At 53.9% G+C, this 23,168-nt stretch overlaps 3 protein-coding genes, 1 long non-coding RNA gene and 4 other non-coding genes across 9 annotated transcripts; 6 read left to right on the top strand and 2 right to left on the bottom strand.

Annotated features, from left to right (window-relative positions):
• Positions 1–381: 381 nt before the first annotated feature.
• On the bottom strand, positions 382–8,810 carry baxa (BCL2 associated X, apoptosis regulator a). Its single transcript, XM_088646410.1, has 6 exons — positions 8,697–8,810; positions 6,721–6,769; positions 6,095–6,247; positions 5,736–5,871; positions 5,161–5,265; positions 382–3,017 (listed from the first exon to the last, which is right to left on the bottom strand). Exons 1-6 carry the CDS (start codon positions 8,725–8,727, stop codon positions 2,919–2,921), a joined length of 573 nt encoding a protein of 190 aa, XP_088502536.1. The 5' UTR covers positions 8,728–8,810; the 3' UTR covers positions 382–2,918.
• A 2,097-nt stretch (positions 8,811–10,907) lies between these two features.
• On the top strand, positions 10,908–15,656 carry rps11 (ribosomal protein S11). Its single transcript, XM_088646416.1, has 5 exons — positions 10,908–11,038; positions 12,236–12,367; positions 13,220–13,295; positions 14,455–14,584; positions 15,484–15,656. Exons 1-5 carry the CDS (start codon positions 11,024–11,026, stop codon positions 15,605–15,607), a joined length of 477 nt encoding a protein of 158 aa, XP_088502542.1. The 5' UTR covers positions 10,908–11,023; the 3' UTR covers positions 15,608–15,656.
• On the top strand, positions 11,984–12,069 carry LOC148654298 (small nucleolar RNA SNORD35). The gene has a single exon (XR_015941517.1). It is a non-coding gene; the product is annotated as a small nucleolar RNA SNORD35 (small nucleolar RNA).
• LOC148654297 (small nucleolar RNA SNORD35) lies at positions 12,827–12,912 on the top strand. Its single transcript, XR_015941519.1, has one exon. It is a non-coding gene; the product is annotated as a small nucleolar RNA SNORD35 (small nucleolar RNA).
• Positions 13,474–13,559, top strand: LOC148654296 (small nucleolar RNA SNORD35). The gene has a single exon (XR_015941516.1). It is a non-coding gene; the product is annotated as a small nucleolar RNA SNORD35 (small nucleolar RNA).
• On the top strand, positions 14,635–14,720 carry LOC148654295 (small nucleolar RNA SNORD35). Its single transcript, XR_015941520.1, has one exon. It is a non-coding gene; the product is annotated as a small nucleolar RNA SNORD35 (small nucleolar RNA).
• Positions 15,657–16,760: 1,104 nt separating the features above from the next.
• On the top strand, positions 16,761–20,859 carry hsd17b14 (hydroxysteroid (17-beta) dehydrogenase 14). 2 transcript variants are annotated; one of them, XM_088646400.1, is made up of 9 exons: positions 16,765–17,104; positions 17,518–17,556; positions 17,750–17,847; positions 18,481–18,547; positions 19,301–19,392; positions 19,488–19,592; positions 19,747–19,814; positions 19,899–19,995; positions 20,583–20,859. In XM_088646400.1, the coding sequence occupies exons 1-9, from the start codon at positions 17,011–17,013 to the stop codon at positions 20,727–20,729; spliced, it is 807 nt and encodes a 268-aa protein (XP_088502526.1). In that variant the 5' UTR covers positions 16,765–17,010; the 3' UTR covers positions 20,730–20,859. The 2 variants fall into 2 exon arrangements, with proteins under 2 accessions (XP_088502527.1, XP_088502526.1); XM_088646401.1 differs by lacking the exon at positions 17,518–17,556 and having other exon boundaries at positions 16,761–17,104.
• Positions 16,780–17,795, bottom strand: LOC148654293 (uncharacterized). Its single transcript, XR_015941354.1, has 2 exons — positions 17,651–17,795; positions 16,780–17,618 (listed from the first exon to the last, which is right to left on the bottom strand). It is a non-coding gene; the product is annotated as an uncharacterized LOC148654293 (long non-coding RNA).
• Positions 20,860–23,168: the final 2,309 nt, after the last annotated feature.

Raw genomic sequence — 23,168 nt, 5'->3', positions numbered from 1 at the left:
TTATTATTATTATTATTATCTGTCTGGAGACGTCGGGGGCGAGACACAGCCCCGCCCCCGCCCCCCCAGCAGGGGGCGCAAGAGTGGACCTGCACATGTCTCTGTGTGCGCGCACGTGAAGGGGTCAGTTTAGACTCGCGGACCAACCTGGACAGCCAGGTTCAGACCGCGTGGGGGAGGGGGGATCCAGTCGGGGAACATGCAAACTCCACCAAGAAGACCCTCAGGAGCAGAATCCAATCACATCTAATTGAACCCGGGTCCCGACAGCTGGAGGGCAGCGGTGCTGACCGCCACACCGCTGTACGGACGCCTAATGAGACCCGGTTGTTCCATAATCCTTCACGACTGGGGAAAAAAAAAAAACCCCACAGCAACTCCTTTCTTTAAATTCATAAAAATGTTTTATTCCAATTCATGTGGTTTTTTTTCAGTGAATACAAAGGTTGAGAAAATGGTATAAAACGGAATAAAAAAACCTTTATCCAAACACAGTAAGAAAAGGCTGGAAGGCTGGTGGCCTGGTGGGGGGGCCGCTGGGCGGACAGAGGGGGCCGCTGGGCGGACAGAGGGGGCCGCTGGGCGGACAGAGGGGGGCGGGGCTCCTGCCGGCCGACTGGGGCGGAGATTCCGATCGAGATCCGGAGAGATCAAGTGATTCCAGGAGCCGCCGCCTCAAGCCTCTCCGCCCCAGCCCTCCCGGCATCTCCCCCTTCCGACTGCTGCCCCTCTCGGAGTCCAGCGGGCCAGCCGGTTTGTCAGCCAGTCACTGGGGCGGTCAGTGGGGCGGTCAGTCAGTCAGCCAGTCAGTCAGTGGGGCGGTCAGTCAGTCAGCCAGTCAGTCAGTGGGGCGGTCAGTCAGTCAGTCAGTGGGGCGGTCAGTGTGAATCAGTCAGTCAGTCAGTCAGTCAGTCAGTGGGGCGGTCAGTGAATCAGTCAGTCAGTCAGTCAGTCAGTCAGTCAGTGGGGCGGTCAGTGTGAATCAGTCAGTCAGTCAGTCAGTGGGGCGGTCAGTGAATCAGTCAGTCAGTCAGTCAGTCAGTCAGTGGGGGCGGTCAGTCAGTGGGTCGGTCAGTGTGAATCAGTCAGTCAGTCAGTCAGTCAGTCAGTGGGGCGGTCAGTCAGTCAGTCAGTGGGGGCGGTCAGTCAGTGGGTCGGTCAGTGTGAATCAGTCAGTCAGTCAGTCAGTCAGTCAGTGGGGCGGTCAGTGTGAATCAGTCAGTCAGTCAGTCAGTCAGTCAGTCAGTGGGGCGGTCAGTCAGTCAGTCAGTCAATCAGTGGGGCGGTCAGTCAGTCAGTCAGTCAGTCAATCAGTGGGGCGGTCAGTCAGTGGGTCGGTCAGTGTGAATCAGTCAGTCAGTCAGTCAGTCAGTCAGTCAGTGGGGCGGTCGGTCAGTCAATCAGTCAGTCAGTCAGTCAATCAGTGGGGCGGTCAGTCAGTGGGGCGGTCAGTGTGAATCAGTCAGTCAGTCAGTCAGTCAGTCAGTCAGTGGGGCGGTCGGTCAGTCAATCAGTCAGTCAGTCAGTGGGGGCAGTCAGTGAGTCAGACAGTTGGCCAGTCTGTCACTGTGCTGGTCAGCCCCCTGGTCAGACGGGGATGTGGAGAGCAGAGTCAGTGGTCAGGGAGAGGAGTGGACAGTGGGACTGGAGCACAGAGCCTCTCTCTCCGCACAGGTACAGCGCCCCCCCGTGGCAGAGAGGGTCTTCCCTGGTGCGCTGGGCGCTGTGTCCAGAACTTCGGAAGCCCTCCCCGTTTTCCCGGCAGGCCTTTCACACATTTGTCAAGAAACATTAAATACTTTAAAAAAAATATACAAAAAAAAGACTAAGCTATTGTTTTTTGCCTCTAAATTTTCAAAGCAACCACACTGGCAACAGGACGAAAACCAAACACTCTTTCAAGTCAATGTCGTCTCCCCCCCTCACACCCCCTAATCGTACTTCATACAGGACCCTCCACCGCGGAAAATAAACGTTCTGGACAGGAACACAGAAGCAGAATCCAGCCAATGACTGGCCAGGCCCCAGTGGCCATCCCTGATGACATCACCACAGACCCACCGCTAGGGCCATCCCTGATGACATCACCACAGACCCACCCCTAGGCCCCCAGTGGCCATCCCTGATGACATCACCACAGACCCACCACTAGGGCCATCCCTGATGACATCACCACAGACCCACCGCTAGGGCCATCCCTGATGACATCACCACAGACCCACCCCTAGGGCCCCAGTGGCCATCCCTGATGACATCACCACAGACTCCCCCCACTAGGGCCCCTAGTGACCCCTGATGACATCACCACAGAGCCTAACCCTAACCCTAACCGCTAGGGCCTGTATGGCGATTCCTGATGACATCATCACAACCCCACCGGTCAAGCCTCGGTGGCGATCCCCACTGGCAAGCTGGGACTCGTGCGGAAGGGGAAAAACAAACAAAAGAACAAACAGGTCTCGTATTCCCAGAGCCAGGGCTGGAATTCAATAATTGATCCCAGATCCCCCTCCCACACTCATGCTGCAGAGTTCCTGGATCCGGCCCTCTCCCGAGGATTTAATCAGGAAGCACAGGGAAACGCAAACCTTTTCCCCGACCGGTCTGCTCCTTGGTGAACTGACTCCGAAACCCATTATTAATTCCTTCTGTTTATCTGCCCTCCGCACTGCAACCCCCCACCCCCGGCACACAGAAATGGAACAGTCCGGGCCCTGTTCACTGTGGGAGGACAATACCAAGTGATGGGAGACGCAGGGGGGACAAGTGAGGACTGGGGGCGATCCGGGGACCGGACAGACAGAGGGACAGGCAAGCCGGCAGTCGGGATACAGCTCCCGGCCCTCTCTCCTCCTCACGCCGGAGCTGGGGTGGCACGGGACAGAGAGAGGGGGCGTAGGGCTGCGCCCCCACCTCCTTCACATCTTGCGTATGACCAGGACGGTGGTGAGCACCCCGGCCAGGAACACGCCCACCGTCTGCCAGGTGGGGGTGCCGAAGTAGGACCTGATCCCTTCCTGAAAGAGCAGGAGAGAGGATTCTGCGATTAGACGCTTCCTTACAATAATAATAATAATACAGTGTGTGATCTCCTGTCCCAGCCCGAGGAACAGACAGTGAGCCTGTCTCTCAATAATAATAATACAGTGTGTGATCTCCTGTCCCAGCCTGAGGAACAGACAGTGAGCCTGTCTCTCAATAATAATAATACAGTGTGTGATCTCCTGTCCCAGCCTGAGGAACAGACAGTGAGCCCGTCTCTCAATAATAATAATACAGTGTGTGATCTCCTGTCCCAGCCTGAGGAACACACAGTGAGCCTGTCTCTCAATAATAATAATACAGTGTGTGATCTCCTGTCCCAGCCTGAGGAACAGACAGTGAGCCTGTCTCTCAATAATAATAATACAGTGTGTGATCACCTGTCCCAGCCTGAGGAACAGACAGTGAGCCTGTCTCTCAATAATAATAATCCAGTGTGAGATCTCCTGTCCCAGCCTGAGGAACAGACAGTGAGCCTGTCTCTCAATAATAATAATAATACAGTGTGTGATCTCCTGTCCCAGCCTGAGGAACAGACAGTGAGCCTGTCTCTCAATAATAATAATACAGTGTGTGATCTCCTGTCCCAGCCTGAGGAACAGACAGTGAGCCTGTCTCTCAATAATAATAATACAGTGTGTGATCTCCTGTCCCAGCCTGAGGAACAGACAGTGAGCCCGTCTCTCAATAATAATAATACAGTGTGTGATCTCCTGTCCCAGCCTGAGGAACAGACAGTGAGCCTGTCTCTCAATAATAATAATACAGTGTGTGATCTCCTGTCCCAGCCTGAGGAACAGACAGTGAGCCTGTCTCTCAATAATAATAATAATACAGTGTGTGATCTCCTGTCCCAGCCTGAGGAACAGACAGTGAGCCTGTCTCTCAATAATAATAATACAGTGTGTGATCTCCTGTCCCAGCCTGAGGAACAGACAGTGAGCCTGTCTCTCAATAATAATAATACAGTGTGTGATCTCCTGTCCCAGCCTGAGGAACAGACAGTGAGCCTGTCTCTCAATAATAATAATACAGTGTGTGATCTCCTGTCCCAGCCTGAGGAACAGACAGTGAGCCCGTCTCTCAATAATAATAATACAGTGTGTGATCTCCTGTCCCAGCCTGAGGAACAGACAGTGAGCCTGTCTCTCAATAATAATAATACAGTGTGTGATCTCCTGTCCCAGCCTGAGGAACACACAGTGAGCCTGTCTCTCAATAATAATAATACAGTGTGTGATCTCCTGTCCCAGCCTGAGGAACAGACAGTGAGCCTGTCTCTCAATAATAATAATACAGTGTGTGATCTCCTGTCCCAGCCTGAGGAACAGACAGTGAGCCTGTCTCTCAATAATAATAATACAGTGTGTGATCTCCTGTCCCAGCCTGAGGAACAGACAGTGAGCCTGTCTCTCAATAATAATAATACAGTGTGTGATCTCCTGTCCCAGCCTGAGGAACAGACAGTGAGCCTGTCTCTCAATAATAATAATACAGTGTGTGATCTCCTGTCCCAGCCTGAGGAACAGACAGTGAGCCTGTCTCTCAATAATAATAATACAGTGTGTGATCTCCTGTCCCAGCCTGAGGAACAGACAGTGAGCCTGTCTCTCAATAATAATAATACAGTGTGTGATCTCCTGTCCCAGCCTGAGGAACAGACAGTGAGCCTGTCTCTCAATAATAATAATACAGTGTGTGATCTCCTGTCCCAGCCTGAGGAACAGACAGTGAGCCTGTCTCTCAATAATAATAATACAGTGTGTGATCTCCTGTCCCAGCCTGAGGAACAGACAGTGAGCCTGTCTCTCAATAATAATAATCCAGTGTGTGATCTCCTGTCCCAGCCTGAGGAACAGACAGTGAGCCTGTCTCTCAATAATAATAATACAGTGTGTGATCTCCTGTCCCAGCCTGAGGAACAGACAGTGAGCCTGTCTCTCAATAATAATAATACAGTGTGTGATCTCCTGTCCCAGCCTGAGGAACAGACAGTGAGCCTGTCTCTCAATAATAATAATACAGTGTGTGATCTCCTGTCCCAGCCTCAGGACCAGACCCCTGCGCTCAGACACACACTGACAGACGCTGACTGACAGGTAAAGAGAGTCGTCCTACCCAGCCGCCCTGCTCTCTGATCCAGTTGAGGACGTGCTCGCGGAGGTAATCCATCGTCCAGCTGATGATCGTCCTGATGATGTCGGGGACCTTGGTCACCAGGGCCTGAGGGAGACAGGGTGGATGACCGTTACCCGTCAGACGTCCAGCCAGCTGACCCTGACCCCCTCTGGACCCAGGGGTGTCACCACCTGTGGGATGACACCCTGTCCTCAGGACAGTGTCACCTTGATGACCAGCCCACAGGTGAACTCAGAGCAGGACAGAGGTGAAGGACAGTATCACCTTGATGACCAGCCCACAGGTGAACTCAGAGCAGGACAGAGGTGGAGGACAGTGTCACCTTGATGACCAGCCCACAGGTGAACTCAGAGCAGGACAGAGGTGGAGGACAGTGTCACCTTGATGACCAGCCCACAGGTGAACTCAGAGCAGGACAGAGGTGGAGGACAGTGTCACCTTGATGACCAGCCCACAGGTGAACTCAGAGCAGGACAGAGGTGGAGGACAGTGTCACCTTGATGACCAGCCCACAGGTGAACTCAGAGCAGGACAGAGGTGGAGGACAGTATCACCTTGATGACCAGCCGGCAGGCGAAGTAGAACAGAGCCACCACACGACCCCAGTTGAACTTCCCATCGGAGAAGATCTGACAGGCCACCTGCACGAACACCTCCTTACTGGGCTGCAGAGCCGAGCTATTGATCATCCTGAGAGAGAAACACAGACAGTCATTGATCGCCCTGAGAGAGACACACAGACAGTCATTGATCGCCCTGAGAGAGACACACAGACAGTCATTGATCGTCCTGAGAGAGAGACACACAGACAGTCATTGATCGTCCTGAGAGAGACACACAGACAGTCATTGATCGTCCTGAGAGAGACACACAGACAGTCATTGATCGTCCTGAGAGAGACACACAGACTCACTGCTGCAGCTCCACGTTGCTGTCCAGCTCGTCTCCGATTCGCTGCAGACATTGTGCCAGCTGCTTGTGGGCGGGGTCACACAGCTCAGCCCCGTCCAGCTGAGAATATGTCACCTGGACATCTGAGTGTCGAGATATCCTGTCATAGATAAAACTGAGAGACAGCAGGGTTAATACACACACACTGACTGGACACTCCAGTACATGAACACTGCACTGAGAGAGAGAGGGGTTAATACAGACACACTGACTGGACACTCCAGTACATGAACACTGCACTGAGAGAGAGAGAGAGGGGTTAATACACACACACTGACTGGACACTCCAGTACATTAACACTGCACTGAGAGAGAGAGGGGTTCATACAGACACACTGACTGGACACTCCAGTACATGAACACTGCACTGAGAGAGAGGGGTTAATACACACACACTGACTGGACACTCCAGTACATGAACACTGCACTGAGAGAGAGAGGGGTTAATACACACACACTGACTGGACACTCCAGTACATGAACACTGCACTGAGAGAGAGAGGCACTGTGCTTCCTCAATGCTAAGTAACCCCTCTCTCCCAGTGCAGTGTTCATGATGAATATGTAGTTAATCTGAGGCAGTCTTACTCTTTCAATAAGGCTGCTCCCGTCTCTATGATGTGATCATTGGAGCTCCCTGCAAAAACAAAATACCCAATATCCAATCAATACTTAAACCATACCGGATCAATATCCAGACAGTAATGCCTCATCCCACACCATGGCTGTCTGCCTGGGCCTGTCACAGAGTCAGACTCTGGACACCGACACCAGCCCCCGAGAACAGGACCCCTTCCTCGGGACGAGTCCAACAAGACCGGACCTGAACCACCGGACCAGCTGTCCTCCTGGTGTAACAGGACCGGACCTGAACCACCGGACCAGCTGTCCTCCTGGTCCAACAGGACCGGACCTGAACCACCGGACCAGCTGTCCTCCTGGTCCAACAGGACTGGACTTGAACCACCGGACCAGCTGTCCTCCTGGTGTAACAGGACCGGACCTGAACCACCGGACCAGCTGTCCTCTTGGTGTAACAGGACTGGACCTGAACCACCGGACCAGCTGTCCTCCTGGTCCAACAGGACCGGACCTGAACCACCGGACCAGCTGTCCTCCTGGTCCAACAGGACCGGACCTGAACCACCGGACCAGCTGTCCTCCTGGTGTAACAGGACCGGACCTGAAACACCGGACCAGCTGTCCTCTTGGTCCAACAGGACCGGACCTGAACCACCGGACCAGCTGTCCTCCTGGTCCAACAGGACCGGACCTGGTGTCAGAACCAGAAGCCCAGAGGGGTCACGACGGGCTATGTGACTCTCTGTACGGGCTGCAGCACACCGGTACACAGCCGGCACACACACTGGCTGTCGGATCTCCAGCGTCACCCTCTGTCAGCTGTCTGTCACCTCGCCCAAGACTCGCCTTTCTGAAAGACCACCACTGGGACAGCTGGGCCCGACACGCAGGTGACCCGCTTTCATCAGAGGCGATCCAAACCGCGAGACCGGTTACACAAGAACCGCAGCGAACTTGACGCAGCTGCTAGTCGTCAGACTCAGCTCCTGGGGGGGGTCTGGCTTTCCTGCAGCTCTCTGCCTCGTTACTTAATTAACTTCGTTCTCGGAGGCGGGGGGGTCTTCTCGAGAAGTGTGGGAGTTGGGCACGAGTAGGAGAACATGCGGGGGTGACAGACCAGGAAACACTGGGGGGACACCGGACACCCCTGAGCTGCTGTGGCGGAAGAGAAGCAGAAGGCTGGAACAGGGCTGACACACTGAGGTGCCATACCGACGTTGGTAGCAGTAAGAACTACAGCTGAGAATGTGAACAGATCAGGCCCAAGGTATCAGACTATCAGAGGACAGTGAGAGCAGGGTAAAAGTGCAGTAAAGCCCAGTGAGATCAGGGTAAAAGCACAGTACGGTGCAGTAAAGCCCAGTAAGATCAGGGTAAAAGCACAGTATGGTGCAGTAAAGCCCAGTGAGATCAGGGTAAAAGTACAGTATAGTAAAGCCCAGTGAGATCAGAGTGAAAGCACACTACAGTATAGTAAAGCCCAGTGAGATCAGAGTGAAAGCACAGTACAGTGCAGTAAAGCCAGGTGAGATCAGGGTAAAAACACAGTACAGAGCAGTAAAGCCCAGTGAGATCAGGGTAAAAGCAGAATGAAGTGTCGCATACAGTTCGGGTTCAGGGTAAAAGTACAGTGAAGTGTAAGTGATCAGAGTGCGATCACAGCAAAACACTGTAACGTAGAAAGGCACAGCGAGGAACGTCAAAGCGAAACCTCACCACGGAACACGGTGACGAAGCAGAAAGCCCGTGAGCAGGGCAGGGAGAGCACGCCGCGCGGGTGGTTCTGCTCCGGAGCGGCCGGTTACGCGTTCAGACATGCCCCTCTGGGCGCAGACACAGCCAGCACACACGCCCCCGGGCTCGGGGCTCAAACGTGCAGTACCCGCTCCCCCTCCTGGCTCTAAAACACGGCCCTTCCGGATTCCGAGTGCCGGGTCTGTCTCGGCTCGGCTCGTACAGCTGATCGGGTACACCAAACTCACCCGGGTCGCCTCCGCCTGACGGCGCCGCCATCTTTGTGCTGAATGGGGCTCCGCACTTCCGCCACTCATCATGTGACGGGGGGGGGGAGAACTAAAGCATGGCGGCGTCCTGGGCAGCTTCACCTCTGAATTGCCACTGAATTACTGAGGAAAAGCGTTATTCTTTTCATTTCGTTTCAGAGTTATCTTTCATTTCTGCTGTTTTCAAAAGAGCCCTGCGCAGTCTGCCGAAACGAAACAGCGCCACGGGCAGTACTTTTCCCGCTTCGCAGAAATAGATACTGTATTATGTTAATTTTTAATCCCATTGGAAAAAATATATATAATTTGTCATTGATGTAATCATTATATGTTCTCGTTAATATTTAGATATAACACGGAATTGTCTGGGAAGAGACTCGCATTTGAAAAGTTTAAGATAAACGTAAGGCCGTAGATAAAAACACGAAAGCCTTATTTTCATTAGAGTCATTTAATCTTTTTTTTCTGTCAGATACTTCTGCATTATGTACCCCGAGGATGTGTGTATTCTTGTTGCTACAATAAGGGCGAAGTGAAAAGTTTGGCTCTCGGTTAGATTCACCGGTAGAGGGCTTGAAACACAGCAGGTCACTCGGAGGCGCATTGCCCTTATCAAACCTTTACTTTACAGTCAATTTATTAGTAATTCTTGGTCAATTTCACATCCATAAATCAAGATGGTCTAATAATCCTCCCCTTTTTAGTTATTTTGAGGTGGAGCTGAAACACTATTTCAATTCTATACAATTTTTTTGAGAAATAATAAAGCACGAAAACATATGATATGTGTAAAAATACAATTTGATCACATAATTTACTTCATGACCTCTGGCGGCTAAATGTTTTTATCTGTTTGTATTTTTTTCTCTTGTACCTGTTTTTGATCCTCTGGTTGCAGTCGTATTTGTAGATTCTTTATACGTTTAATTAAAAAAAAAACATTTACTTGACATCCGACGACACAAACAGAGGAGAGAATCTTTCAAATGGACTGGAAACATTTATTTTAATTCTATAAAAATCCGAAAAGTGCCAAAGCGAGTTAACCTTTGATATACGTAAAAAAAATAATGTGGTGATCTAATTTACTTCATTATCTCTGGCAGTTAATTGTTTTTTTTCCCCCGATTGTGTCTTATTTTCTCTTGTACTGGTTCCTCCTCCTCTAGTTGTATTTGGATTTGTAAATTCCGTACACATTGAATAGAAATTAAAAAAAAAAAACAGAGGACAGAAGGAACCCGAAACACAGACGCCAAAAACGAAACACGGAACTGTCCGTCACCAGGGCTGACTACAGATCTGAGCACAGGAAGGTGATTTTTCTCATGCACCGATTGTGTGTTTTGCTTTGTTGTTGTTCAGGTTCTTGATGGAGCTCAAGAAACACTGCGTTTCCGGGAGGCATCGGACCTGCCGGCGCGAGGTCGTGGTGCTTTCGGGTCTGGTCGGCGCGCTGTTCGGGGTGTCTGTGCCTACAGGTTGCCTATCTTTGTATCGATTCATCCATCGTTTATCTGCTTCTTCAGTTTCAATGGGCGCAAGGCAGGGTACACCCTGGACAGGACACCAGTCACACACACACACACCAGGGCCAGTCCATCACAGGACACACACACACACACCAGGGCCAGTCCATCACAGGACACACACAGACACACACACTCACACCAGGGTCAGGTGTCCCAGAGCCAGTGAACCCCTCAGCACGTCTCTGGACAGTTGGAGGAAACTGGAGCGCCTGGAGGAGACCCACATCAATATGTGGAGAACATACAGACTCCACACAGACAGCACTCCAGGAACTCAATCCAGAAACCCAGCTTTGCGATGCAGCAGTGCTGACCACAGGGCCACCATGCCACCCTTGTACTGACTAACAGATGGGACACAGCCAATCCGGGCTGTATTTTAGCTCAAACTTGACAGGAGCATCTTAATGTACAGCAGTTCGCGGCGAACGCACCACCGCGCATGCTCTGCTCCGTCAGCGATGGCGCCAGGCGATGGCCCGGCGACGATTTTAAAAGCAGCTCGTGGATCGCCGTCCCGTAGAAACCTGCCCATTCGACCCCTTGTGAACTCAAAATAAAATCTATTGTGAGTTCTGTGTTAACTGCGGCGCATATGACAACGCAGTGCAGTTTGCCAGAAATGGCTGCCTCCTCTTAGCCTTCATCCTGGATCCCTCCGATTGTATCCTCCGCCGGCTTCCGTTGCCCTCGCTCTGACGTCACGTCCGGCCCGGGCGGATTTGGGCCCCGCGCGGCGGAAGGAGGCCCTCTTTTACTACTCGACGGTCCAAGATGGCGGACGCACAGGTAGGAGAGACGGAGCGGCGTGGAGGGATTAAAACTGGCCGAAAGCGCACATTTAACCACTGGAATCGCCCGGTTAGGCTGGATTAGTGCAGGGGAAGTTCTGCCGGAGAGCACCAGGGTCCTCGGAGCTCCACAGAGCCTCAGGGTTTTCCGCTTTCCGCCGTCTCGTACATCTGCCTCTCCAGCAATGTGTGCGGGGCGGCTGGCCGAGACGGGGTAGGCCGGGCCCGTTCGGGATGCGCGGCCTCACAAGCGTCGCGTTTGACCGAGCCCGCAGGATGCGAGGGGGGGCAGTCCGGGCTGTGTCTGCGCCGGACCGGGCTTGTGGGTTTGGACTCTGCCGTGTGACGGTCCCGGTCGCCTCCCGGAGCCGATGTGGGTTATTCCCAGTAACCGTGCGGGTTCTCCTGGCTGGGTTTCCTGGAGACGTGCCGGCTCGGGCGAGGGCCGCCGGCCTGTCCGGACCCTGCGTGCCCTGCCCGGTGCTGGCTCGGACGGGTATCTCGTCCTGCTGGGCTCGGGGGTGTCCCGCCCAGCGCACATGGGCTCGGTCGCGCTGTGACAAGTCGCTGTGTTTTCCAGAGCTCAGAATCGCCTTTTTGCATGGGTGCCGTCTAAGAGACGCCTCCTAAAATAGAGGGCTGTTTCTTTTCACCCTGATATCGCTAGAAATTTACAGCGTTTTTAACCTGAACGCTGTACTGAGCTTTTACCATGATTTCACTGGGCTTTACTGTGCTGTATTTACCCTGGTCTCACTGGAGTATTACCTTGTGTGGTAGATCAGCTGTCAGCGCTCTTTGCAGTGAATGCTCCCAGGAGGACCGAGACTTCAAACAATACCCTTGGTGGGTCTCTGGTTCCGGTCCTGGCCCGGGCTCACCGGGTTTCCTCTGGTTCTGGGGTGGTCACTCCGGGCTCGGGGCAGGGAGAGGGTCTCCGGGCTGCAGGTGATGGTCTTTCTCACGATGGTCTTCTGAGCCTGTGTGGCCCTGAGGACACCTGCCTCATGGCAACACTGATGCAGCCCGGAGGCGGTCAGTCTGGACTTCGGGGGTCCGCGGCCTTCAGTGGATATGGGGTGGGAGACTGCCGAAACGCTGAACCTCTGGGGGGAGCTAGCTGCGGGTCAGGGGCTCTTGGGGTGTCTGGACTGCCGGGCCGGACTCTTAACGCGAGCCACTGTTGTCATTCCAGACGGAGAGGTCCTACCAGAAGCAGCCCACCATCTTCCAGAACAAGAAGAGGACTCTGGTGGCAGAGGGAAGCAAGGAGAAACTACCCCGCTACTACAGGAGTGTGGGGCTGGGCTTCAAGACCCCCCGAGAGGTGAGAGGGGTCAATACCGACACTGGACACTCCAGTACATGAACACTGCACGGAGAGAGAGAGGGGTTTATACACACACACTGACTGGACACTCCAGTACATGAACACTGCACTGAGAGAGAGAGGGGTTCATACAGACACACTGACTGGACACTCCAGTACATGAACACTGCACTGAGAGAGAGAGGGGTTCATACACACACACTGACTGGACACTCCAGTACATTAACACTGCACTGAGAGAGAGAGGGGTTAATAAACACACACTGACTGGACACTCCAGTACATTAACACTGCACTGAGAGAGAGAGGGGTTAATACAGACACACTGACTGGACACTCCAGTACATGAACACTGCACTGAGAGAGGGGATTAATTAACATCCAGCAGAATAGTTATCATGAATGACTGGACCCCTCAGCAGAAGCTCTGTGTGAGCAGGGAGAGGGTCTCCGGGCTGCAGGTGATGGTCTTTCTCACGATGGTCTTCTGAGCCTGTGTGGCCCTGAGGACACCTGCCTCACGGCAATACTGATGCAGCCCGGGTTAAGTTAAAGTCCAGGTTTCGAATCCAGTTTGAGATTTAAATTTTAGGCGGGTGTTTAATTCAGATAATTAACCAGGAGAAGCGGTCACAGTTTGAAACTCCCCAAAATACCTTGAGATAAGAGAAGTGTAGTCCCTTGAGTCCCTCTAGGCAGTATGGTTGATATTTCAGCTGTACTGTTGAAGTTTCACTTGCAGGTAGAGCACTCTCGGCAGTGTTGGGGGCGTGTGTGCTGTGTCAGGGGCTCCCGTCTGTATCGGGGTGCCCGCTGGGAAGGTGACGAGATTATTTTGTTTGTCCGCAGGCCATCGAGGGAACTTACATTGACAAGAAGTGCCCTTTCACTGGCAATGTGTCCATCCGGGGGAGAATCCTGTCGGGTGAGTAAACATCCGCAAGACGCTGTGTGGAGTTCAGTGATCTGAGGGGCTCGTCTGGACTTCCCGGAGAACTGTGTACGGAATAGCCCCCTGTCCTGACTGGAGGAGCTCATCCAGCTGTGTCTGGAAAGAAGCCAGGGTATCGGCTTCAACAACCACAAGGAGTGGGTCTCCGGGCTGCAGGTGATGGTCTTTCTCACGATGGTCTTCTGAGCCTGTGTGGCCCTGAGGACACCTGCCTCATGGCAATACTGATGCAGCCCAGAGCCACTCCTGGTCTGTCCTCCCGAGCCCAGACAGAGCTGCTCCTCTCCTGAAGTCCCCCCGAGCCCCAGAGGACTGTCTGCCCGAGCCCAGACAGAGCCGCTCTCCTCCTGAAGTCCCCCCGAGCCCCAGAGGACTGTCTGCCCAAGCCCAGACAGAGCTGCTCCCCTCCTGAAGTCCCCCTGAGCCCCAGAGGACTGTCTGCCCAAGCCCAGACTGAACCGTCCCCTCCTGAAGTCCCCCCGAGCCCCAGAGGACTGTCTGCCCGAGCCCAGACTGAGCCGCTCCCCTCCTGAAGTCCCCCTGAGCCCCAGAGGACTGTCTGCCCGAGCCCAGACTGAGCTGCTCCCCTCCTGAAGTCCCCCTGAGCCCCAGAGGACTGTCTGCCCAAGCCCAGACTGAACCGCTCCCCTCCTGAAGTCCCCCTGAGCCCCAGAGGACTGTCCTCCTGAGCCCAGACAGAGCTGCTCCCCTCCTGAAGTCCCCCTGAGCCCCAGAGGACTGTCTGCCCAAGCCCAGACTGAACCGCTCCCCTCCTGAAGTCCCCCTGAGCCCCAGAGGACTGTCCTCCTGAGCCCAGACAGAGCTGCTCCCCTCCTGAAGTCCCCCTGACAGTCCAGATGTCAGCCGGCCTCTCTCGTCCTCCAGGGGGACACGCCTGTACCCCGCGTCTGCCGGTGTGGAGTAGCCCCGATGCACCACGACCCCCCTCCCTCCTCAGAGGGGGGGCTGCCCGGTGTGCAGCAGGTCTTTATCCCCCAGGATCGATCTGTTCTGAGCTGAGGGCTTTCAGGCAGGTTTAACTGGGGGACGAGCAGCGTCAAGCGCTGTCGCTCGCTGGGAGCGTCCGCTGTCCGCCGGTCGCTCACGGCCTGCTTCTCTCTCTCTCTCTCAGGCGTGGTGACGAAGATGAAGATGCAGAGGACGATTGTGATCCGCAGGGATTACCTGCACTACATCCGCAAGTACAACCGCTTCGAGAAGAGGCACAAGAACATGTCTGTGCACCTGTCGCCCGCCTTCAGGTGAGCGCCCCCCGCTGTCCGAGCTGGTCTCGGGCTCGCTGTCTCTGAGCTGCAGGTGATGGTCTTTCTCACGATGGTCTTCCTAGTCCTGGCGACTCTGATGACGACTGCCTCACGGCATTGCTGATGCAGCTCAGAGGGCAGATCAGTGTCTGTATTAACCCCCCTCTCTCTCTCAGGGCAGCGTTCATGTACTGGAGTGTCCAGTCATTGTGTGTGTATTAACCCCTCTCTCTCTCAGTGCAGTGTTCATGTACTGGAGTGTCCAGTCAGTGTGTCTGTATTAACCCCTCTCTCTCTCTCAGTGCAGTGTTCATGTACTGGAGTGTCCAGTCAGTGTGTGTGTATGAACCCCCCCCTCTCTCTCTCTCTCTCTCTCTCTCTCTCTCTCTCTCTCTCTCTCTCTCTCTCTCTCTCTCTCTCTCTCTCTCTCTCTCAGTGCAGTGTTCATGTACTGGAGTGTCCAGTCAGTGTGTGTGTATGAACCCCTCTCTCTCTCAGTGCAGTGTTCATGTACTGGAGTGTCCAGTCAGTGTGTGTATGAACCCCTCTCTCTCTCTCTCTCTCTCTCTCTCTCTCTCAGTGCAGTGTTCATGTACTGGAGTGTCCAGTCAGTGTGTCTGTATGAACCCCTCTCTCTCAGTGCAGTGTTCATGTACTGGAGTGTCCAGTCAGTGTGTCTGTATTAACCCCTCTCTCTCAGTGCAGTGTTAATGTACTGTGTTAGTGTCCAGTCAGTGTGTCTGTATTAACCCCTCTCTCTCAGTGCAGTGTTCATGTACTGGAGTGTCCAGTCAGTGTGTCTGTATTAACCCCTCTCTCTCAGTGCAGTGTTAATGTACTGTGTTAGTGTCCAGTCAGTATTTACCCCCCCCTCTCTCTCTCTCTCTCTCCTCCAGGGATGTGCAGGTGGGTGACATTGTCACAGTGGGAGAGTGTCGTCCCCTCAGTAAGACGGTGAGGTTCAATGTCCTGAAGGTCACCAAGGCTGCCGGCGCCAAGAAGCAGTTCCAGAAGTTTTAGCTCGGCGGTCCTGAACTCGTTTCCGGTTTCAATAAAAGCTCTTTCCAAACCCTGGTGTGGCTGTGTCCGTGGCCTCGCTGCTCCCCTGTGGGATCTGTCCCGGCAGGGCGAGACGGTCCTCGACAGGCCGCTCGGCAGACCCATAGTTAATGACAGGTTCCCAGTACCCTTCCAGTGGCTGAATACCAGTGCCTGTGCTGGGTTCCCAACCAGCCCGATCACTTGAGACTTGAATCGACCGTACGTGAGCAGAACTTGTGGTTTTCCAGCTGTAGGTTTGTGTGAGACGAGGTGTGGACGAGCCTCGGGCTCTTCGGCTCTGAATCCTCTTACAGAAGCCGGTTGGGGTTCGAGTGGGGCAGCCGGGGGCCTGGCTAGGCTGAAAACCAGGAGCTGGCAGAGCTGTGGAGATCAGGAGTGGGAGTGGAGGGGCGAGGTGTATCTGATTAAGATATGTTTGTCCCTTGAGGGAAAGTTGCAATAGAAACACAGCACTCCTGTACATTTCAATAGAATGCAAAGAAAAACATTGCACAGGTACAGTGTAGCACAGGTGAGGTGGGAGCTGTCAACATGTGTAGGCTGCAAGGGAACAAGTCGGGTTTATGCCAGGCTGGGACAGAGGGAAAACAACGTTTCGGCTGTGGAGCTTTCTTCAGCTGTGAAGACTTGATCCTTTGCAGTATGACACACACCACCCTGTCACATTTATAACGCATCACAGAACCTATTGCATTCAAGGGGGTCGTGAGAGTCAGAATTGACTCTCCTTGAGATTTGCGCTTGGATGCTGCGAGTTGGTGATGGTGGAGGGGATCCCCATTACCTGTGAAGCGCTTTGAGTGGAATGTCCAGAAAAGCGCTATGTAAGTGTAAGCAATTATTTACAGCTTCAGTGGAGAGGTGGAGAAAGGACTGTCAGGGTGCAGGGGGTCGCCAGAGCTCGTCTCAAGAGGAAGAACAACGCAGAACACGGGGACAGCGGAGGGGAGGGACGTGCACCCACGCACGGCGCGCGTGTGTGTGTGTGGGGGGGGGGCGGTTGTACGTGTTGCTTGACTGATGGACACGCCGCCCTCTCGCTTCCCCTGGAGGAGGAGGAGGAGGAAGAAAGCGTTGCTCGCGGAAGTGGCTGCGAAAACTACATTTCCCAGACGCCTCGGCGGCCGGTCTTTTGACTAAACTCGTGAGTTTCTTCTTGTTTTTTCCGCTTGCTGCAGCGAAACTTTCGGTTCCGCAGACCGAGGGGACAGACGGACGGGACGGAGTAGGGGGGTGACTCCGCTTAAAAAGATTAAAAAGACGAGGGAAAAAAAAGAAAGAAACCTCGCACTCGCACCGACTCGGTCCCGACTCCGCACCCCGACCAGCCCTCCTGCGGGGGTCCCGTGTGCGTGCTCGCCATGGCCGCCGGCGGCTCGCTGCGCTATCGCGACAAGGTCGTGGTCGTGACCGGAGGGTCCAAGGGGATCGGCGCCGGCGTCGTCAGGGTGTTCGGTGAGAGCCGGGGTTCGCGGGGCAGGGGCGCTGGGGTCAGCCCGGGCGTGTGCCGCCCTGGTTCCGGGCAGCCCGGTGTCGCTGGGCCGGTCGCTGGTTCTGCATTCGCTCGGGTCTCGGTCTCACGCACACCTCGGGTCCGGGGCATCGCTCCCCAACACTGCAGCACCCGTGTGCCTGTCCTCAACCTGCTTGTTCCTGACCGAACACCTCCCACAGTGTTCAGTGTTGATGACTTTTATCAGTCAGGTCCACAGGTGGGGACGAGTCCGTGCTGACACACCCGAGTGAGAATGAGTGTCCTCGATCAGGGATCACAGCCAGTTCAGTCTCCCTCAGCCCTGTAAGAGCTCAGGGCGCTTGGTTGAGGAGAGAAGCTGAGCCTGTGGGTCTGACTGCTGTCTGTGTTTCAGTGGACAGTGGAGCCAAGGTGGTCTTCTGTGCCAGAGGGGGTGAGTTCACCTGCCGCTGTGCTGCTCGTGCTGTCAGGGTCCGTCTGCATGGCTCTGTCTTCCTCCTGCTCCTCTCCCTCTCTCCTCTCTCCACTCTCCTCCTGCTCCTCTCCCTCTCCTGCCTCTCCACTCTCTCGGTCTCCTCTCTCCTCCATCTCCTCACCTGTCCTCCTCTCTCCTCCCTCTCCCTCAGCGGAGGCGGGTCAGGCCCTGGAGGCGGAGCTCAATGGGGCGGGGCCAGGGGTGTGTCACTTCGTCGCCTGTGACATCACCAAGGAGCAGGACATCAAGGTGAGTCTGTCAGTGTCTGTGGGTCTGTCCTTGTGTCTGTGTGTCTTTCTGTGGGTCTGTCTGGGTCTGTCCTTGTCTCTGTGAGTCTGTCTGGTCTGTCCTTGTCTCTGTGGGTCTGTCTGGGTCTGTCCTTGTGTCTGTGGGTCTTTCTGTGAGTCTGTCTGGGTCTGTCCTTGTGTCTGTGGGTCTTTCTGTGAGTCTGTCTGGGTCTGGCCTTGTGTCTGTGTGTCTTTCTGTGGGTCTGTCTGGGTCTGGCCCTGTGTCTGTGGGTCTGTCCTTGTGTCTGTGTGTCTTTCGGTGTCTGTCCTTGTGTCTGTGTCTGTGCGTCTTTCTGTGGGTCTGTCTGGGTCTGTCCTTGTGTCTGTGTGTCTTTCTGTGCGTCTGTCTGGGTCTGTCCTTGTGTCTGTGTGTCTTTCTGTGGGTCGGTCTGGGTCTGTCCTTGTCTCTGTGGGTCTGTCTGGGTCTGTCCTTGTGTCTGTGGGTCTTTTTGAGAGTCTGTCTGGGTGTCTGTGGATCTGTCCTTGTGTCTGCACTGGGTCTCTGGGTTTGTGGATCTGTGTTCCTGCTCCTGCAATGAAGGAGTGACATTTCGCAAGGGATTGTGCAATAACATTCTTCCCTGTCCTTCTTTAGGCACTGATTGATGTTGCAGTTGATCGTTTTGGGAGGATAGACTGTCTTGTTAATAACGCGGGCTGGCGTAAGTCCCTGTCTCTAGAGTGACTGTACTGGAGTGTCAGTGTGTCTGTATTAACCCCTCTCTCTCTCTCAGTGCAGTGTTAATGTACTGGAGTGTCCAGTCAGTGTGTCTGTATGAACCCCTCTCTCTCTCAGTGCAGTGTTCATGTACTGGAGTGTCCAGTCAGTGTGTCTGTATTAACCCCTCTCTCTCTCAGTGCAGTGTTAATGTACTGGAGTGTCCAGTCAGTGTGTCTGTATTAACCCCTCTCTCTCAGTGCAGTGTTCATGTACTGGAGTGTCCAGTCAGTGTGTCTGTATGAACCCCTCTCTCTCTCAGTGCAGTGTTCATGTACTGGAGTGTCCAGTCAGTGTGTCTGTATGAACCCCTCTCTCTCTCAGTGCAGTGTTAATGTACTGGAGTGTCCAGTCAGTGTGTGTATTAACCCCTCTCTCTCTCAGTGCAGTGTTCATGTACTGGAGTGTCCAGTCAGTGTGTGTGTATTACCCCTCTCTCTCTCAGTGCAGTGTTCATGTACTGGAGTGTCCAGTCAGTGTGTGTGTATTAACCCCTCTCTCTCTCAGTGCAGTGTTCATGTACTGGAGTGTCCAGTCAGTGTGTGTGTATTAACCCCTCTCTCTCTCAGTGCAGTGTTCATGTACTGGAGTGTCCAGTCAGTGTGTATGTATTAACCCCTCTCTCTCTCAGTGCAGTGTTAATGTACTGGAGTGTCCAGTCAGTGTGTGTGTATTAACCTCTCTTAATGTCTCTCAGATCCTCCTCACAAACCCATTGATGAGACCAGTGCCGAAGAATTTCAGGCGCTCCTGAACTTCAATCTCATCAGTTACTTCCTCACAGCGAAGGTATGACTGACAGGTTGACAAGGAGAGAGATTAGACGGACTGCAGTGTGCAGGAGGGTACTGACCACCTCCTGTGGGCGTGTGTGTGTTTCCCAGTACGCGCTGCCTCACCTCCGAAGGACAGAGGGTAACATTGTGAACATGTCCAGTCTCGTCGCCTCCATTGGACAGAAACATGCTGTGCCCTATGTGGCCACTAAGGTACAGCTGCTTCTAAATATTATTATTATTATTATTATTATTATTATTATTATTATTAGGCCCTAATGGTTTCTTGTATGCGGGATACGTTAATCTCATGACATGACTCTCACCTTCTCCAGTACAGAGTGTAATTCAGCCTCTTTCCCAACAGGGGGCGATCATTGCCATGACTAAAGCCATGGCTATTGATGAGAGTCAGTACAAAGTGAGAGTGAACTGGTGAGTAGGTGTGCCTCTCTCTCTCTGTGCAGTGCAGTGTGACTGTAGTGTGTGTGTATAAGCCTGTCATTCTGTTTTTCTCAGTATCTCTCCAGGAAACATATGGACACCACTGTGGGAAGAGTTGGCTGCTCAGTCTGAAAACTCTGCCTCGACTATCAGAGCAGGAGAAGATGCTCAGGCAAGTGGCACTGTAGGATGTCCCTCTGACTGGACACTCCAGTACATGAACACTGCACTGAGAGAGAGAGAGGGGTTAATACAGACACACTGACTGGACACTCCAGTACATGAACACTGCACTGAGAGAGAGAGGGGTTCATACAGACACACTGACTGGACACTACATTACATGAACACTGCACTGAGAGAGAGAGGGGTTCATACAGACACACTGACTGGACACTCCAGTACATTAACACTGCACTGAGAGAGAGAGGGGTTAATACAGACACACTGACTGGACACTCCAGTACATTAACACTGCACTGAGAGAGAGAGGGGTTCATACAGACACACTGACTGGACACTCCAGTACATGAACACTGCACTGAGAGAGGGGGTTAATACACACACACTGACTGGACACTCCAGTACATTAACACTGCACTGAGAGAGAGAGGGGTTCATACAGACACACTGACTGGACACTACAGTACATTAACACTGCACTGAGAGAGAGAGGTTAATACAGACACACTGGACACTACAGCACTGTTACAAGATGTCAGTAAAGTGTGCCTCACGATGAGTGTGCTGTCCTCACAGCTGATTGGCCGGATGGGGACAGCTGCCGAGTGCGGATTGGCTGCTCTCTTCCTGGCCAGCGACGCCTGCTTCTGCACCGGTGTGGACCTGCCGCTGAGCGGGGGGGCGGAGCTCAACTACGGCCAGAAGAGTCAGATCGGCCAATGAGGCGGCAGAAGCCAGCCGTCACCCGGGGCCTTCTCTCAGGGAGCCAATCAGGAAGCAGAGGAGGCAGGGCTGTTGTCATGGTTACTAGTAATTGACAGAGTCTGAAAGGAAATAAAGAAACCAGAAATAACACTGTGACTGAAGGCAGGTTTTCTTTCAGAATCCTTATCAAAATATTTCACTACATGTCAGACTAGATGCCCTTGATGATGGGACTGTACAATTGTCCCATCCTGGACACTAGTCGACACAGTTTCAGGTAACCGGGTATAAGGTATTTTAAGGCATGAAAGAGCATCCGGATCGGTCTCGGCAGACGGACTGAATGTCCCAGTAAACGTCTCACACTGCAGCGAAAGGGACACGCTTCCCATCCAAAGCAGGGACTGGAGATCAGTGTATCCAGGCCTGCGTGAGATTGCAGTGGTCTGGACCTCGGCCTGCTCTGTTCCTCGGCGCTCAGCAGGGCCCGGCCTGGTCCCTGCTGGGACTGGAGACCTGCAGGGGATTCTGGGCTCCTGCTGGAAGAGGTGTTAGGTGTTGGCTGGACCAGCAGGGGGAGCTCTCCCGCCTGGAGCAGACTTTCCAGTCCAGCACGCTGGGGTGGTGACCGGAGACCCTGGGCTGGAGGAGGTGACTTCCTTCCGATGAGATCCTCACTGCCTGGCCACGGAGCGTCACAGGGCTGTTGGTAACGATCACTGTGCGTCTCCCAGGTGGGGTCACTGGTGCAGAATGATCACTGTGTGTCTCCCAGGTGGGGTCACTGGTGCAGAATGACCACTGTGTGTCTCCCAGGTGGGGTTACTGGTGCAGAATGATCACTGTGTGTCTCCCAGGTGGGGTCACTGGTGCAGAATGACCACTGTGTGTCTCCCAGGTGGGGCCACTGGTGCACAATGCTCACTGTGCGTCTTCAGGTGGGGTTACTGGTGCACAATGATCACTGTGCGTCTCCCAGGTGGGGTTACTGGTGCAGAATGATCACTGTGTCTCCCAGGTGGGGTTACTGGTGCACAATGATCACTGTGTGTCTCCCAGGTGGGGTTACTGGTGCAGAATGATCACTGTGCGTCTCCCAGGTGGGGTTACTGGTGCACAATGATCACTGTGCGTCTCCCAGGCTGGGTTACTGGTGCAGAATGATCACTGTGCGTCTCCCAGGTGGGGTTACTGGTGCACAATGATCACTGTGCGTCTCCCAGGCTGGGTTACTGGTGCAGGATGATTACTGTGCGTCTCCCAGGTGGGTCTGCTGGTGCAGAATGATCACTGTGTGTCTCCCAGGTGGGGTTACTGGTGCAGAATGATCACTGTGCGTCTCCCAGGTGGGGTTACTGGTGCAGAATGATCACTGTGCGTCTCCCAGGTGGGGTTACTGGTGCAGAATGATCACTGTGTGTCTCCCAGGTGGGGTCACTGGTGCAGAATGACCACTGTGTGTCTCCCAGGTGGGGCCACTGGTGCACAATGCTCACTGTGCCTCTTCAGGTGGGGTTACTGGTGCACAATGATCACTGTGCGTCTCCCAGGTGGGGTTACTGGTGCAGAATGATCACTGTGTCTCCCAGGTGGGGTTACTGGTGCACAATGATCACTGTGTGTCTCCCAGGTGGGGTTACTGGTGCAGAATGATCACTGTGCGTCTCCCAGGTGGGGTTACTGGTGCACAATGATCACTGTGCGTCTCCCAGGCTGGGTTACTGGTGCAGAATGATCACTGTGCGTCTCCCAGGTGGGGTTACTGGTGCACAATGATCACTGTGCGTCTCCCAGGCTGGGTTACTGGTGCAGGATGATTACTGTGCGTCTCCCAGGTGGGTCTGCTGGTGCAGAATGATCACTGTGTGTCTCCCAGGTGGGGTTACTGGTGCAGAATGATCACTGTGCGTCTCCCAGGTGGGGTTACTGGTGCAGAATGATCACTGTGCGTCTCCCAGGTGGGGTCACTGGTGCAGAATGATCGCAGTACGTCTCCCAGTAGGGGTTGTGTGATGTACATTGGGATCAGGAGTGTCATATACTACACTCACTCACTTCCACGCACAAAGAGCAGGTGTGTAAACCGCTGGCTGGGGATCGGGGGGGCCCTACTTCTCCTGCCCAGTGAAGCTGCGTTCTGAGAGAGTAAGACCTTCCCAGAGAGGTGAGAGCTGTAGTTACCGCCCGAAATCAGAGGTGCGCCACAGCTACCCCCTCGTCTGGGAAGCGAAATTCCTGCCTCTACTTCCCAAATCACGTCCGGCTGCCCGACAGACGCCTCTCCCGGGCGGGCGGCGCGCCACCACACGCGGCGTGTGTTAGTTGGGACACGCTGGCGACGTGCACCCGCAGGGGACGGTCCAATCAGCAGGCAGGACGTCACCACACTCGCGGGCGCTCGGCCAATCACCGCCCTCGCCCCTTCCCCTTCTCCTGTGACGTCCCTGATAGCCACAC

The sequence above is a fragment of the Lepisosteus platostomus genome, chromosome 9 (genome assembly GCF_059453375.1).
Source record: "Lepisosteus platostomus isolate fLepPlt1 chromosome 9, fLepPlt1.hap1, whole genome shotgun sequence".
In the NCBI taxonomy this organism is placed as follows: domain Eukaryota; kingdom Metazoa; phylum Chordata; class Actinopteri; order Semionotiformes; family Lepisosteidae; genus Lepisosteus; species Lepisosteus platostomus.
Note: the sequence above shows the minus strand (reverse complement) of the source record. Positions and strands in the feature narration are given on the sequence as shown.

Coding starts and splice junctions, on each gene's coding strand:
- baxa (XM_088646410.1), bottom strand. CDS start 8,727: ATGGCGGCGCCGTCAGGCGGAGGCGACCCGG. Junction 6,248..6,720: donor GGAGCAGCCTTATTGAAAGA/GTAAGACTGCCT, acceptor GCTGTCTCTCAG/TTTTATCTATGACAGGATAT. Junction 5,266..5,735: donor CCTGCCGGCTGGTCATCAAG/GTGATACTGTCC, acceptor TGTCTCCCTCAG/GCCCTGGTGACCAAGGTCCC.
- rps11 (XM_088646416.1), top strand. Junction 13,296..14,454: donor CCGGGGGAGAATCCTGTCGG/GTGAGTAAACAT, acceptor TCTCTCTCTCAG/GCGTGGTGACGAAGATGAAG. Junction 14,585..15,483: donor CACCTGTCGCCCGCCTTCAG/GTGAGCGCCCCC, acceptor TCTCTCCTCCAG/GGATGTGCAGGTGGGTGACA.
- hsd17b14 (XM_088646400.1), top strand. CDS start 17,011: ATGGCCGCCGGCGGCTCGCTGCGCTATCGCGACAAGGTCGTGGTCGTG. Junction 19,393..19,487: donor GTTACTTCCTCACAGCGAAG/GTATGACTGACA, acceptor TGTGTTTCCCAG/TACGCGCTGCCTCACCTCCG. Junction 19,996..20,582: donor GAGCAGGAGAAGATGCTCAG/GCAAGTGGCACT, acceptor CTGTCCTCACAG/CTGATTGGCCGGATGGGGAC.